At 40.8% G+C, this 17,192-nt stretch overlaps 1 protein-coding gene across 1 annotated transcript in view; it reads left to right on the forward strand.

Annotated features, from left to right (window-relative positions):
- LOC127557573 (uncharacterized) overlaps positions 1-17,192 on the forward strand; it is a 50,759-nt gene that overhangs the window by 13,340 nt on the left and 20,227 nt on the right. Inside the window, 7 exon segments of the mRNA XM_051990883.1 lie at positions 4,845-4,868; positions 5,977-6,348; positions 6,873-6,965; positions 6,968-7,162; positions 8,281-8,374; positions 8,494-8,590; positions 12,446-12,548. Of these exon segments, the coding sequence (XP_051846843.1) occupies positions 4,845-4,868; positions 5,977-6,348; positions 6,873-6,965; positions 6,968-7,162; positions 8,281-8,374; positions 8,494-8,590; positions 12,446-12,548 (978 nt within the window).

Raw genomic sequence — 17,192 nt, forward strand, 5'->3', positions numbered from 1 at the left:
CTTTCTTCCCTTTTCTTGTCAACTGTGCCTCTAATCTCCCAGGTTCTTTGAGCTAGACCTCCAACTATCTTTTTGTTTTTTTCCTTCTCCAAGGACCACCTTTTTCAATGGTCGGGGCTAATGCTCTTCCTACTCTTCAAATGGCCATATGTGCATTTGAAAATGCTCAGAGTTCCAAGGGATATAGAGTTTACTGACTCCAAATCCAGCATTTGGACAAATGAAGAATCAGGCTCAGAAAAAATGAGATCACATTCAATGACATGATTAAAATTTAAACCCAGGATGCCTAGAGATCATGTCCAACTCACAGAAGTCACAGCTTCAAATGCTATTCCTATTACTTCTAGCCCATGAAAATATAGGTAGAACAGGAAATAGTATTTGTACTTCTGTTCTTATTATAACTTTAAAGCACACATCTCTTTGTGAACTCTAATTGATGTTAAATGTTTATAGAGAGCTAAGCTGTTAGTCATTAACATCTCACAGTGAGAGGAGCAGAGAAAGTGCTGCAGCCACTTGTATGAAAGGAAAAACACTTCAGTCTCTCAATTGTCCTCCTATAATCCTGAACTCAAGAAATAAGTGGCCTTCTGAGAGAATGAGTCCAGTGTCCTTTCTATACTCTGATGGATGCTTGGACTTAAAATCCAGGAAATCAGGAAAACCTGGGATATTAATCCTACCATTGACACTTATTGACTGTGTGACATTGGAAAAGTCACTTAATTTACCTAACCCTCAAGTACTTCATCTGTAAAATGGATCTCATAATAGTGCCACCTCATAATCTTATCATTATGATCAAATAACATGATGAATATGAAATGTGTGATACAACTGAGAAATTTAATAACACCTCCTGCTAAAGGTTGTTATGTGGATTAAATGAGGAAACAATACAAAGCACTCTGTACACCTTAAAGCACATCAGAAAAGGTAGCTATCATTATTGTCAGTAGTCATCATCATCATCATCATCATCATCAAATGTCCGTTATCCGTATCCCCTGCCAATCTAGTTGTTCAAAGAGACATCTTGCTCGATCTCATTCTGTCAAAGCCATGCTGACTTTTAGGGCTCAGTGTCTTTGTGTCTAGTTCTCCTAATTACATGCATGACACAATTTCTTCTCATCGTACCTCTAGTTTTTTCAATACTTTAAACTTTCTTCCCAATGTACTTCTGGTCTAGTTTAGTCTCCATTTTGTCCCCTCAAAACAACCTTCCATCTTTCTATTTGTATGACTTTAACTTAGACTGATTTTTCTATCTTCATTAACATCCTTATATTTTCCTATCAATATGTTTTTGGCCCAATTTCCTCTCAGATGTTTAGGATTTTAAAATCATAGCTTAAAATATAGGAATGAGGAACTCAGTGCACTTCATAAAATCTAGTTTTAAAAAAATGCTAAAAAATTTTTTTTAAATTAAAAAATAAAAAATAAAATGCTTAAAGTAAAAGAAATGCTAACATGAAATACTTGTGGAATAAATGGATATAGAGTCTAGATATCAATATAATTAGATTCATTCAGAACTAGTTAAGTGACTTGATGCAAAGAGTTGATAACAGTGGTTCCATCTCAACTTGGAAAGATGGCCTTCAGTGAAGTGTCCTGTGATCTGTGCTTGTTCTTGTGTATATATTATTTTTATCAATGACTTCTGCCATAATCATCAAAAAATTAAGTTCGGAGAGTAGGCTAACAGAATCCAAAAAGATCTAGAGAGAATAGTGGATTGAATCTAATGAGATGAAATTCAGTAGATAAATATGTAAAGTCCTGCTGTCTGCAAGATCAAGTACAAAATCCTGTTTGGCATTCAAAACCCTTCATTCAAAAGCCTTCTCCTATCTTTCTAGTCTTCTTACACCTTACTCCCCACCACATATTTTTTGATCCAATGCCACTGGCTTCCTGGCTATTCCATGACCAAGACACTTTATCTCTAGTCTCTGGGCATTTTTTCTGACTGTCCCCCATGTCTGACATGTTTTCTCTCTTCCACTGAGTACTGATCTCCCTGGCTACAAGAAACCTGTTACAACCGTGTTTATTGATTATACTTAGGTTTAGAAAAATCATCATTACAAGTATAAAATAGGAAGGGAAAGGCTCAACAGAATTTTAATGGATAAAAGTCATGAGGGTTTTAGTGAATTGTAAGCCAAATATGAATTAATATTGTTATGTGGCAGGGAAAAACCCCCCAACAAAAGCCCTCATGTAATACTCAGCAGTGTTAAGAGAGATACTGGTAATTGTGCTCTTTACCCTGCCTGGATCAGCCCACATTTGGAAGAAGGAAAATGGTACAGTTTAAGAAGGACATTGATTAAGTTGGAATTTTTAGAAAAGTGTAGTCAGTGCTGTGAAAGACCTAAATGATTTGGTGAATCACTAGAAAGGCTGGTGATTGTGTAGCCTGGAGAATAAAAGGCTCACAGATTACTGTTTTAATGTTTTGAAAGGCTGTCATATCAAAGAGGGACTAAAGTTTTACTGTTTGGACCCAAGAATATGAAATAGGAATCATTCACAAAATGAAAGACATTGGTTTAACACCATTAAAAACTTCATAAAAATTAGAGTCATCCCAAAAAGAAAAGGGATGCCTCAGGAAAGATTCGGTTTCTTCTCCTTGGAGATTTTCAAGATGAGTCTTCATGAACAGTTGCTGAGAGTGATGTACTGGGGATTCATTTTGGTGTGTGTGGGGATGGTTGGGGCTGGATGGGCCAAAGACTATGAAATTCCATGATCCTGGAAAATGTTCTAGAGTCTCTTGGAATCCAGGCAAGAGATCTTTAAATTGAAAATGGAAGGGTACAAAGAAAAACCCCATAGCTCTATTAGGCCATGTTTGGTACCCTAAGGGCAGCACATGCCATATAGTAGAGAAGGATAGCAGTGGTAAGGCTCTGGAGTACTCAGGGACCCATTTCCCAGAAAAGAAATATCAATAGAGCAGTTATAGACTTGCTATAAGTAATGTTCTCTCTTGTGAGTCTTGGACTGGCTGCTGTACAAGAAGCCTGAGTCCCCAAAGACCCTGGAACTATATTTCTGCCACACGTAAGAAGAGAGAACGCTTATTGAAAGAGCAGGACTGGAAAGTGGAATTTTCCAACAGAGCAGGAATTTAAAAAAAAACCAACCTTTCTGGAGAAGTCTAAGGGAGAAGAATGGGAGAGAATCTGGAGAGAGGGATTAGTGGCGGGCAGCTGAGCTGGCAGGTGGGGGCCGGTGATAAGGAAGAACAGAGCCAGTAGGAGATGTTGTAGGACTCTAAGACTTCTAGTAGCTGCAGACTTTCTCCCCTGGCATCTTAGTTTATATAGAGAATCCAATGGAGAAGAAGTGAATTCTGACTTTTCAGGGGAAAATGTTGAACAATAATGTGTCTATTCCTCTGTGTTTCTCCCCCTTTCTTTTATTGCTCCATGTTGATGTTGATTACACAGTGTTCCCATTATTTCCATGCTATTTGAATATCTTTCTAATTGATTATTTAAATAATAGCTTTTTGATTAAAGATAACTTAAGCTGAAATGGTGTTTTTGCTAAGTAGAAAATGAGAGAGGAAAGGGAAATGTGCAAAACCGATTAACTGAATTCAGTTGTCAGGAGCATCATTCTCTTGATTTTATTGTAAAATGAAAAGATCAGAGCTGAAGAGAAAAACTGACATTCAAACACAAGTCTTAAGAGAAGCATAAAAAGGTAAACACCAGGAAGAAATCATAGGGGACTGAACAAAGTTAAATCATTTATATTCCTATATAGAGAAATTATTCATGCGATCCCTCAAAAAAGGTGATTCTATTATGTTGGGATTGTCTCAAAAGAAGAATGAAAGGATGAGAAAGAGGGATGCATCAAAGGAGGGAAGGAGAGGAAGAATGGCTTTGGGTAGTTTATGGACTCTACATACTACTTGTATTTTCAGGTTCTTAAAAAATCTTTTCAGAGAAGTTACATAGAACTGAGACTTTCAGTCTAGACTAAAAGCCCTTCAAACTAATTTATTACCTCTAAGCAGACAAGTTTTTTTACACTATAACTTTTGGAATTTTTCTCCATTCCTAATAGAGAGGGAGGACTAGATATCTCAAAAGAAGGTAATGTCCTAGGCAAACCTAGGCTTTGCTAGCTAATAGATATTGATGTAGAAATGCATAAATGGGCAATTAGATAAAGTGAATTCTGGGTCAGAATACAAAGAATCAAACCCACTTTTTGAACTATCATGGAGACCTTGTGCAATAGAACTCATAACTTTCAAAGGAAGGTACACTTTATTCTAAAAGAACAGATCAGATAATGATTTAAGATGCTATGTGAGGAAATTCAGAAACTAGAGGGAGAAAACATTCTGGAAAGTGTTTGTGAAAGGATCAATAATGGGACAAGCAAAAGTGACAGCATTTAGGGAATATTTCTGATCACCTGGACAGCAAAAAGCAATAGAAGAGGCTTTAAACATATATTTGTATTTATTGTTGAACTCTAAGTTATTTTGTTTTCAAAATCTCTCCCTCCATCAGTTCTTTATAATCACAGTTAATATTTCATCATGATTCTTTTGCAATTGTGGATCATTGTTGTTTTTCTTTTTAAAATAGTATTTCATTTTTCCAAATGCAAAACTAGTTTTAAACATTCACCTTTACAAAACTTAGTATTCTAAATTTTTCTTTCTCCCTCTTCCCTCCCCAAGATATCTAACTAATAATAGCTAACATTACATTATGCTTGCTACATGCTAGTTACTGTGTAAAGGGCTTCACAATTATTCTCTCACTTGATTCTTACAATATCCCCTTTTGCAGATGAGGAAAGCAAGGTAGGTGGAGGTAAATTGACTTGTTCAGGTTCTCACACAGCTACGAAGCATAGGAGGGGCTGGACTCTAGGTTTGTCTTGTGGTTGTTTCTGTTGGTTATTCTGCCACCTTTAGATATCAGACATTTCCTAGAACTTCTCTTTTTTCTCTCTTTTGGTTGGAAAAGTTTCAAAGTTTCCCCTTTTCTATTGTTTTGCAACCTTTTCTCTCATGCACAGTTATGGCCTCATTAGACTTTATACTTCCTGCCTTTCTACTAGACAATCCCAGCTTGGGTGGGTCAGAGAATCAGGTTAGAAGGTGGTGAGAGTTTCTTTGGGTCCCTCAGCTCCTACTTTATTTCAGAAGCTGCTCCTCAAAGAGCCAGTGATCCCTCCCGCATTTTCCCAGTTTCCCCTTTGTTTTGAATCCCTGGCACCCTTTGGCCAGAGTGATCTGGAACCAGAGCTTGGTTTGTTCTTGATTCAAAGATGTTGCTGCTTCTGTTTCTCCCATTCATAGAGGGTGAGTAGGATCAGGTTGCGTGTGGGGACCGGCAAGCATGTTCCCCTAAGCCTGCAGAGGATGGTGGGGGGGTTGTTTACCTGTTTTTTGATTTTTTTCTCACTTTTTCCTTTTTGATCGGTTTTTTCTTGTGCAGCAGAATAAATATAGAAATTAAATTATAAATTTAGAAGAATTGTATCTGTTTAAAATATTGGACGTTGCTGTTTAGGACAGGGAGTGGGAAAGGGAGGAAGAAAAATTTGAAACGTAAGGATTTGCAAGGGTGAATGTTGAAAATTATCTTGCTTGTATTTTGAAAATGAAAAGTTATTATTTAAATAATTCTAGAGGGCCAGAAAGTTTTCATTTTTATATTTATATCCCCAAGATTTGGCATAGCACAAGTGCTTAATAAATACTTCTTTTTCAAAAAAATAAACCCCTCCTATGAAGTTCTGTTTCTAAGTAAAGTTTATGTCACTTCTATTTTTAGTGTTCTAAGGTTTGTTCCCACATTGGGTCATTCCTAGCTCTGACCTCTGTGAGGTCTTCCCAGGCTCTGACCTTCTCTGAGGAGATCTCTTCCTGCTGTTGCTCTATTTTCTGTTGCCTGAATCTCTCTCTGCCCACAGGAGTCCAGAACTCCCTTCCAGATTATTACGTGCAAATGCCAGCAGCAGTGACAGTGCAGGAGGGCTTGTGCATTACCATTCTCTGTACGTTCCATCACCCTCTAACTGCCTCTTCTCCAGCTCATGGATACTGGTTTAAGGAGAGGCCTGGTACCAATGAAAGTGAACTTGTGGCTACAAATGATCCAAAGCGAGAGGTTCAGAAGGAGTTTAGGGGACGATTCCACCTGGTCGGGGACCCTCTGAAGATCAACTGCTCACTGCGCATCACAGACGCTCGGAAAGAAGACAGTGGGAAATACTTCTTTCGGATAGAAAGGGGAAATCAAAATTTCAGTTACTCCAATTATAAACTTCATCTGAAGGTGACAGGTATGACATGTTATGGGGCAGGAAGGGCCTGAGATCTCAATTTCTAGATAACATCCCAGGGAAAGGACAGGGCGCAGATGTTTGAATCAGGGCAAGTGGCAAAGCTGGGCAAGGTCTGGAGGGTATGAGAACAGGAGAGGAGGCCACGCTCTGGTCTCATCTCTGTGGAAGTCAGGTAGGACTGGGTGATGCACACCCTGAGGACTTCCTGAATGCCCTGAGAGGTAGGAGGAGAGCTGGGGGTGTCAGAGGAGGAAGGGCCACCTGGGCTAAGGAGGTGATGAAGAATAGGGGACAGCTTTGGGGCCATCATCAAAAAGGGAAACTGGTGTGGAAAAAGCAAAATGGCTCAGACAGAAGATCCAGGAGATCTCAGGGGAGTAAGGACAAAACTGGGGCTTGAGGGGTCACCCAAGGGGTAGGAGACCCCAGCCCCATCGAAGGAGTGACCTGTGGCATTAGCTAAGCGAGGGTCTGGATGCCGGGGGCTTTCCTCCTCACTCCCTCTTTTTATTCCCCTCTAGACCTGATAGAGAAGCCAGTCATCTACAGTCCAGGGCCCCTGGAGGAGGACCAGCTGGTGACCTTGGTCTGTTTAGCCCCCTGGATATGTAGGGAGGGGACACCCCCACCTTCTCCTGGACCGGGGCCGCCGTCCCTTCCCAGCAGCCCAGACAAACCTTCTCCTATTTCTCTGGGCTCTCCTTTGTGCCAAAGCGCCAGGCCCATGGCAGCAACCTCACCTGTGGGATGACCTTCCCTGGAGCCGGTGGGAGAGCTCTCACCGAGAGAACTGTCCAGCTCAATGTAACCAGTGAGTGTGGGGGGCCGGGACGCCTGGAGTCTGGAGCAGCCGTGAGAGTGTGTCAGCGGGCGGATGGAGGGGAAACATGAGGCTGGGAGCCAGAGCACCAGGGACAGGGGGAAGGGACAGAGGGGCCCCCAGGGAGCGTGGGGCAGAGTGGGGGAGGCAGCTGCGCCAGGATGCTTCCTCCGACTCTTCCTCAGTCCGGCCAGAAGGGCATCAGCCTGTCAGGGATCCTCCTTGGGATGGAGCAGGGTCCTCAGAGCCATCAGGTCCGGCCCCTGCTCCTCATGTTACAAAGCAGGAGAGAAGTGAAGCAAACTGGCTGTGAGGGGGAGTCAGGAGCAGAGCCAGCATTTGGACCCAGTCCTTGAATCCCAGTTTCTTTCTCTCCCCAATAATAGTTGTTATTATTATTATACCTGTGGTATCACTTAAAGCCAGGAGCTCTCTGGGCCCTGGGCCAACCGTTTGAATCTGAGGGGAAAGCCTGACAACCTTGGCCCCCACTGGGAAGGGGAAGAACCAGCACGAATGTGGAGCCTTCGCATCATGGGGGGTTCTGGTAGCGGGGGGATGCTGTGGGGCAGGGAGCCTTGGGGAGTAATGGGACAGGATGCAGGAAACCAGGCTGAGGAGGGAAATGGGAGCTCAGGGGCAAGTGGCATCCAGACGTAAGAACAGACTGAGAACAAATGTGGTGAGGAGGGAGGGAATGAAATTAGAATTTGGGGGCAATGAGTCTCTGCCCATGGAGACAAACAAATTCAGTCCCCGGGAGGGTCTGAGATCTCGGTGATATGGAAAAATTTAGAAAGCAGTGAGAAGCTCTGTGCCCCCCCCCCCAAAAGCCCTTGGAATGTGGTTTTAGGAAAGGGAAACCTCAAACATGGCTCACTTCATTGCCCGACCCCTGGCAGTTTCCCTTCTGTTCTCTGAGCCACAGCAACTTTTCTGCAAAATAGCAGGATATTTGCACTATGGAGCTCCCAACAGAGTCATAAGGAGTGTTTTATGGAAATTCTCAATGCAGCGAAAGTTTAGATAAGGGGATGTCGGGACCAGGGACAGGATGCTTGGCTCCCTGGGAGAGCCACCCTTACCTAATCTTTTTTTTTTTTTGACAGCTAAAACAAAGCCAGACTTTTTCACATTCACCACAGGGGCACTTTTGGGATCTGGAGTCACAGCCTTTCTCGCCTTCTGTCTCATCCTGACATGGTGAGTGGGGAGCCAACACAAGAACCCAGACAGGGAGTGGGGAGAGAGATCTCTGCAGGGATGAAAGTGGAGGGGAAAGGGTTAGGGTTCCTGTCACAGTATTGGGCTTATTTCTTCAGTGTGAAGTTTCTGAGAAAGAAGAAGTGGTCAGAAGACCAAGAGGTCCAGGACAGGAAGGAGGTGGACTGTAGCGATCAGGTTCCTGGCGTTCCTTTGGTGAGTAAAATGACTATGAGACAGAATCCTTATTTATACCCACCAAAAAGCAGAATAATTGGAGTTGAAACATTGAAAAGTGACTCCTCACATTTATTTGTCAATTCGATGTCCAATTCATTGATTTGCTCATTCTGTTTTTTTTTTTTTAATTTGACATAAGCCTTTGGAAATAAAGTTTCCTTAATTATGGTTTTTGCTATCTCCCACAAATTTTAGTATGTTGTTTCATCATGGTTGTTTTTAAAAGAAAGGATCATTCCCTTGATTTGTTCTTTGACCCACTTTTTAGGATTTCATTATTGTTTCCAATTAATTTTTAACTTGTGCTTCAAAGACCCCATAGTGCCTGTAATATTTCTTACATTATGGTCAAAGAAGATCCATTTGATATTTCAGTTTTACTACACTTATTGATGAGGTTTTTATACCTTGTTGATTTTCTGATTATTAGATATGCTCCTTTTTATTCCCATCTAATATTCTCCAGAGGTCTATCATGTGGAACTTTTCTAAAATTCTAATCATCTCATTTTTTTCCATTTTGTTTTGTTTCCAGATTCACCTAGGTCTGAGATGGGCAATATGTTCTACTTATCTAAAATATAATGGTTCTCTGGGAGCAGATTTCTTGTGGGGATTTCTGGAGGCAGCCTTAATTTCAGTTCAAATCAATAATCACTCCAAATGCAGCCAGCTGTTAAAAGTGCAATCCTTTATTGTCTCTTCCAAAATAGACCAGTTAGCTTTCTCTGGTTCTGAGAGCTCTTGTTGCTAGTCTTTTGCCTCTGCCAGCATCAGTCTCTCTTCTTCTGAATCCTACATTCTCCATCTCCCAAAAGTCTCTAGTGTTTGTCCTTTTATATGCTCGTTTAGAGATGTGAACTCACAGGTTGACTCCTCCTCTGAGAGTGGGATTCTGGGTTCCTGTCTTGTGAATCTCCAGGACTTGTGAACTCTAATGTGTGAGCTAATGTGTGAATTCTCAAAGGTATAAACTTAAGTACATAAGCATTGTTTCCATCCATTCCAGTGGGTTAGCATTTGTAAGGATTCTAACATCCCCAATATTATAGTTTTATTATTTTCTCCTATAACTCAATTAAATTTTCCTTTCCTGTCATGGAGCCAGATAGAATTCAGAGAGATGAGTCTTCCTCATTTCAGGCCTGGTACTTTATCAAGTGTTTAACTGTCCTTACATTATTCCCCTTCCATTCTAATATTGGGTTTAACATACATTCATGCAAATATATACTGAATATATACCCCCCCAAAGCTCAAGGAGGTTATGGAAAAACAGGGCTCCAATAGCTGGGGAATCAGTTAAAGCTCAGGTAGACACCAGGGCTTAAATGTAATCCTGAAGAAAACCAGACATTCTAAGAAGATGGCAGTATCCTTGGCAGTAAAAGGGAGGACCATATGAGAGGGGTGGGTTGGGAAGGAAGGAACATGGTACCTCCAGAATATCAACAAGGCATAAAAACCTCATCAATAAATGCAGAAAAGCAGAAATATTAAGTGACTCTTTTTCTGACCATTATGTAAGAAATATCAGTCAGGATGGGGCCTTTGAAGCACAGATTAAAAATTAATTGGAAATAATAATAATCAGAGATCTAAATTACATAATTAAACAAGGACTACCTGTTAGGGCCTTTGGCTGTGGGATAGGTATTTGGAAATTTTCATTAAAACTATGGGAAATAATGAGATCGCAAAATGAGAGAATACTCACAGGGGTCCTCAAACTTTTTAAATAGGGGGCCAGTTCACTGTCCCTCAGACTGTTGGAGGGCCAGGCTATAGTAAAAACTTTGTTTTGTGGGCTTTTAAATAAAGAAACTTCATAGCCCTGGGTGAGGGGGTTAAACATTCTCAGCTGCCGCTTTTGGCCTGCGGACCATAGTTTGAGGACCCCTGAATAGAGAAAGAGATGACCCAAAGTAGAATTTTGGGGGATACCCACAATAAGAGAGTATGACATGGATGATAAATCACTCAAGAAGAAAGGCAGGAGAACCTAGAGAACATGATCTCTCAATACTCTACAGAACATTTGGTTTGGATTCTCTTTAAGTCAAAGCTTTATTTTGCCAAAGCCGGCTGGCCAAATAGAATGGGTAAACTAATTGGCATTTATGGTCAGGGAGAGAAAACTCATGTACCATCATTTGGGCTCTAAGCCATGTTGGGACTTGTAGGACTGTTAAAAACAACATTTTTTCAGGCAATAGCTTAGCCGCAAGCTCTGTTAAAAGCAGAATCAGTCAAAATGGCAACTTGGTTATCTGAGTTCAAGAAACAATTTACTGGGCAAGTGTCCTTCTGTGGGCCCAGCAAGGCTAAATGTACTAATGTTAGAGGTTTTAGAAAGTGGTTTGGGATTACCTTTTGTAAGGGCCCAACATATCCTCCATACTCAGAGAGAAGGAAGTATCCAAAGGCAGAGCTAGTTAGCTGAGTCAGAAGGACCAGGGACATGAACCTAAAGAATGGGCCATGGGATTGTCCAACAGAGAGGCTGCTGGTGATTTTAAGTAGAAAAGTTTCAGTTCAAAATGTGAGATCAGAAACTTGATAGATGGGACACAATAAGAGAGAACGAAAAGGAGCAAGTGGGGGTGTCCCTTCTTTCACCTGGGCCCCAATTGTCTCATTTTTCCAATGAGTAAAAGGAAATTACTGGTCTCAAGTTATTTATACCCCAATGAACCTTTTGTTTCAAAGCAGGAAAGCTTCAGGCCCTGGTCACTTTCTTTCTGCTATAATGCTCCCCATTTGCAAGGCTCTGAACCAAAACATCGTTTTCTCTTTCCTCCCCTGGCTCAGGAGGAATCCTTCACAATTCCTAAGATAATGGACTTAGAGGTAGAAGAACTTTAGAAATAACCTATTCTGAGCTGCTCACTTCATATATAAGATCATTAAAGACTGTCAGAGGAAGGAAGAGCCTGAGCTGAGGTCCCTTCATGACAGAGAAAATGTTTTCACACAAAGGTCTTCTGGCTCCAACCCACACAGTGTCTCCTTTTCAGAGCAAAAAAGCTGATTAGAGATCAGCCCATCTCAGGGTTTAGAGAATAATACTGAGGCCCAGGAGGGAAAGAAGGTCATACACTTAGTTCTTTTAGGTGTTTTTAAAAAAATAATGCTGGGGTTCAGACCAGTCAGTGACTGGTATAACCTTAGTGCCCTACCTCTCCATTCATTTTACACAGTTGTAAACTGAACCAGAGAGAAGGAAGACATTTATTCAAGAATCTTAGTGATAGCCTCTCTAACTTCCTTTGGGTAAAGCTGAATCCCAGGAAGGGAAATCTTTGGTCACAAAAAAAAAACATCTAAATGAGCTCCAGTCTAATTGGAGGTAGACCGAATGGTCAGTAATGAAGAGGGTTCAGAGCCTCATTTTGATACTTCGTGCCTACATCATGTAATGCCTTTGAGACTCATGATGCTCATCTGTAAAATGGCACTAATAATACCTCAAACACCTTCATGGGAGTATTCTGAGTCCAAATGAGAAAAGGCATGCAAATCACTTGGTAGATTTTAAAATACTACAAAATTAGCTTTTATTGCAGAAGGGGAAACTGAGACCTCTCCTATGTTCTCCTATGACTTCTAGTCCTCTCCCTACTTAACACCTCTCCCCATCTCACCTACCTGACTTCTCCCCTCCTCCCATGGCAGGTGGGTCACAAGCAAAAGCAAATAGCCCTAATTGAAAGTCTCCTCATCGCCAGACCAAGACAATTTCCTTTCCAATGTTGGATTCCTGATGATTGGGCCAAGATCCCAAGATCCTCCCTGGGTCTGTGTTCATTCTTCATTCTTCCCATTCTGCAGGATCAACAGAGGGATTCCAGCCATCCCAGCCCTGACGCTCCCACACAGTCCTCCTCAGGGGAGCTGTACTATGCAACTGTCAACTTTGGGAGACCCAAGTCCTGAGACGACCTGGAGAACCAGAACCCAGAGAGTCTCGGGGGCCAAACCAAGCTTTCCAAAAAAGGTTCCCTCGGAGGCATCTGGGACAAGTGGGGAAGGAGAAAAAATAAAGAGAATGCTTTCTCATCCATGCATAGAAAATGCTCATTTGCTCTTTCTGGAGCCCTCAAGGCTTTTTCTTCTCTGCTCTCCCTGATATTCTGTCAATTGAAAGAGTTTTCCTTCTGCACTTCTCAGGAGTGGAGAGAGAAGGCATTAGAGAATCAGGGAAGCAGAGACTTTTTTTTTTCTCTAGGGTACTTGTCAAGATGACAAAGCCCTGGCTACTTTGACTAGGATATTATAGTACACTGAATGTCAGAGGTTGGAGAACCCTTGTATGGTATATATTTTGGAATTCTTATCTCCTCTCAGGCTTTCATTGTCTCAGGTACTGAGAATCTGAACACTATTTTTCTAGGGCAGTAACCCTAGGTATTGGGTTTTGTCCTAGTTCTCATGAAATTCACTAGTGTGCATCACAACATGATTGACAGTTGGTATCAATCAGTCAATCAGACTTAAACTAATGGTTTATTAGTTTATAATAAGAATATACTATATAATATATATATATAACAATAAGCTAATGATTATTTCTAATTAATTGATGATTAGTATAATACTTAATAAAATAAATTTTAAAGATTAAAGCAAAACATCCTTTTGAAATAATATTTCCTATGATGTTATCATTGGAATGGCTGCCATCAAATATACTCCCTCTTAAATGGCCAACATACTCTGCCATAAGTACACCTGGTGTCCGAAGAAAATTGGCTCAAGCTCAGAGAGCATGTAGCAAAAAAGATAATTCACTCAAAATCCTTGGGGGCCCTTTTTTAAGCTTTAAAATATTCCCATAGGGATAGTAGAGTTTTTTTTAACAGAGCTCTTTGTAGAGTGTTGAATTTGCATCCTCTGTTCTTGGATTGCAAATGCTGAATCAGAAATCCTATGGACATTGAAGATGGTGATGGCCGTCAAGTAATGCCATCATGCATGGAGTGCTGAACCTGGAGACAAGGAGAGATATCTTCCTGACTTCAAATCTGGCCTCAGATTATTAATAATTGTGTGACCTTGGGCAAGTGACTTAACCCTATTTGTCTCCATTTCTTCATGTAAAGTGATCTGGAGAAGGAAATGAAAAACTACTTTTCAACTTGAAATAAAATATTTTCCTTCAACTGAGCTCAAAAAAAAAAAAAAAAGCAAAGTGAGCAATCAAAGTTTTAGGTAAGTTAAAATAAGTATAGGCAAAATAAAGGCAAATAAGCAGGAAAATTACATTGGTCCTAGGTGAGAGAGGGAGAACTTAAGGTTGTAGGTACTGGAGGCTCCTTAGGAAACAAGAACATTCCCAGCATAGTGTACTCTATTATTGGTGCCAAGAAAACTCCAAATGGGATCAAGAAAAGTTAGACATGACCAAAAAATGGCTGAATAAAAGAATTCTAATGGGAAAGGAGGAAAACCTCAATCCTACAGATGCTTCTAAATTCATACCCAAGAAGGTGGTCGAGGAGGCACAAGTGCCCTTCTATCTATCCAGATGGCTTAGCCCTCCTTGATGCTCTGCCTTTCTGGTGTCTTTCTCGTGTTGAAATCTTAGCTTAAAAAGGTCAGGGTCCCCCATTGCATCCAGGGCCATCTCCAGTCCTTCTGATCTGTCTCTGGCCACTGGACCCAGATGTCTCCAGAAGAAAGAGCAAGACAGGTGACTTTGCTCAGCTTTCCTTCACTTCAATCCAATTTACTTGCATGTCATGGCGTGACCTCCTCCACATCAAGGTTCTATTTGAGAGTGAAGGACACACAACAAAAGTGGGACTATTCTTTCTCTTCTACCTTCAGGAATTTTATTTCTTATATTCTCTCACTTTCATCTGAATTAGATAAAAGAAGTTAGAGAACAATTTCGATACTTCCTTTTCTCAACAGATTTCCATTTGGAAATACAATATACTTGAAAGAGAATTAAGACAGGTTAAGGGCAAAGCAAAGGGAGGTGTTGATGTCCGGGACTAAGAGGGAGGACAGATAAGGGGACAATCATTGGTACAAAAATCAGAAATGGCAATCTATCAGTCAGCCTTTTCTTTCTTTAGTACTTTCTTTGTGTAGTATATTATACTAAGCATAGAGGATACAAAAAAAATTAAAGAGAGCCCCTTCCTGCAAGGGGAAATGGGGGAAGAAGACAGGGAAATAACCATGTGCCAAAACCCTTTTTAAGAAGGTAAAAAGGGTTTTAAAAGTGAAGGAAGAAAGAGTAAAAATATTAGGGTCCCTGGTGGAATAAAAGGAAAACAAAAGCTAAAACACAGATAACAGGATGTTTTACTTCTAAGATCAGAAGTGACAATGAAATTCCTTCACCCACTACCCCACCCAATTCTTTTTTAAACTGTTACTTGTAGAGTAAAATGGCAACAAAGTGAAACAAAAGTAGATCATAGAACAGAAGGAATCACACAATTCACAATGCTAACTGTGAATATGAATGGGAAGAACTTAACTATAAGATGAAATAGGACAGCAGAAAGGATTAGAAAAATGGAATTTGACAACATGTTATTTACAAGAAAAATACTTGAAACACATACCTATCTACACAAAACCCATAATCAGTTAAATGACAACCTGAATCAAAATCTGTTCTGCTTCATCTGAGCTCCAAAAAAGCAAAGAGAGCAATTTTTTTAGGTAAGATTAAAGTGAATATATGTGATGACTGCATATTTTAAAATCTGCCAGAGTCAGGAATTCAGGTTAGGGGAAAATCGTTGATCTTTATTCTTAGTAGAGGTGAAGAAGGATCGAAGGGGAAGGGGAATCAAAGGTGAAGGGAAATCGGAGGTGAAGGGGGGTTGCGATAGCAATGTGTGCAGCTGCAACAAGACGCCAGTCAGCAGTCTTTCTTTTGGCTTCCCTTTCCGCCCCCCTGCCTCCACCCACCAAAATCGTCATTTCCTATATAACATATCAGGACTTGCACAAAGAGTGGGCGGGGGCCATTCTTTCTCCAAGTATATATATTAATAGAGATTACTATTAATTACTATTACAATTACTATTTAGTCTCACCTGCTTGGGACCTCAGTGCATCAACTCAAGCCTCAGCCCATTACAAATATAGGCAAAATAAAAGGAAATTAGTAGGACAATTACATCAATTCCAAGTCATAGATGGAGAACTAAAGGTTGTGGCCACTGGAGGTTCCTTAGGGAACAAGAACATTTCCAGTATAATCTTTGCTTCCCAAGGACATTAGCTGAGGCTGAGAGGGGAAAAGGAATGCAGCAGTTGGACCCAGGACAAAGCTCAAAAAATAGCAGTTATAATGAGGTTTAGTTTTGGGATACCCAAATGAAATTAGGGTTTCTGGTGGTCAGGGAGTTAAATGAGGTCTACTGGCTGCACAAGGTCCTCTGTAAAGGAATTTATAGACCTGAAAACCTAGATTGATAAAAGAAGTTTATTATGGAGATTGGAAGTAAGGTTCAAGTCTAATTAAGGAAATAGGTGAAGGCAGAGAGAAGAGGGCACTGGAAACAGTATTCCAGTGGGCAGTAGCTCCTTGGGGTGCCAAGCATGGGGCTGGCATGTTCAGAATCTCTGCAAAGAGAGGATTTTAGTTTGACTCCTTGTATAATGAGAGATTTAGCTAAAGGGGCCCATGGGTGGAGTCCCAAGTTGGCTCAGATCCAATGGGGTCTGTGAGAGCCTAAGTTGGTTCAGATCTGGTCAGTGCTGGGACAAGCCCAGATCTCCTATTGGAATTCAAAGGGGTGTTTTTGACCAGGATTTGTGAATCCTAAGTTCTTGAGTTGATAATGCATCAGCTAGGAGGGGTTGGGAATCAGAAAGGAATAAATCAATCTGAAAGGACTAGTTTCTTAAAGGGACCACAACCTGCTTCAGTAAGAAGGACCACATCTCCTATAGATGATTATAACAACAAACTTCTATAAATAGAACAAAAATAAGGAGAAAGAATACAACCATAATTGGTTACTATGTGAATAGGGAAGCTGGCATCTGTCTTCAGAGGAGGAAAAAGGAGTGTTTGATTGAGTGGTTTTGAGGTGTGAGTAGTTGGGAAAAGAACAACTAGGTGGTTCTGTAGTGGATAGAGTGCTGGGGCTGGAGTTAGGAAGATTCATCTTTCTGAGTTCAAATCTGATTGTGTAACTGATGGGGGTGAGCCCTGAAACTGTCCTCCTTGAAATTGTCCTCCTTTTGGGTGAGCACTGAAACTCTCCTCTGACAGGGACCCACCTTTAGGGTCAGTTAATGGTTCCATTAAGATTAGCCCAAGATCACTCCCTACTTAGCTTGAACTTAAGAGGTTTCATTTACCTAGAGATCTGATATTTCTATTGAGTAGCTGCATCCTCTATTAAACTGAAAATTAGTCCAGGACTTAAGTGGTCTCATTCAATTGGAAATCTAGACCTGGGGACAGTGACAATATTAAAGGAATCTCATTCAATTGAAACTTAAGTCTCAGATTGCCTATAAAAAACACAATTTTAAACTCATTTTCTTTCAGAAGTCCGAAGCAGGATTGTGCCTTGTCAAGGAACCTCTCTCCTTGGC

The sequence above is a fragment of the Antechinus flavipes genome, chromosome 3, assembly GCF_016432865.1.
Source record: "Antechinus flavipes isolate AdamAnt ecotype Samford, QLD, Australia chromosome 3, AdamAnt_v2, whole genome shotgun sequence".
Taxonomy (NCBI): domain Eukaryota; kingdom Metazoa; phylum Chordata; class Mammalia; order Dasyuromorphia; family Dasyuridae; genus Antechinus; species Antechinus flavipes.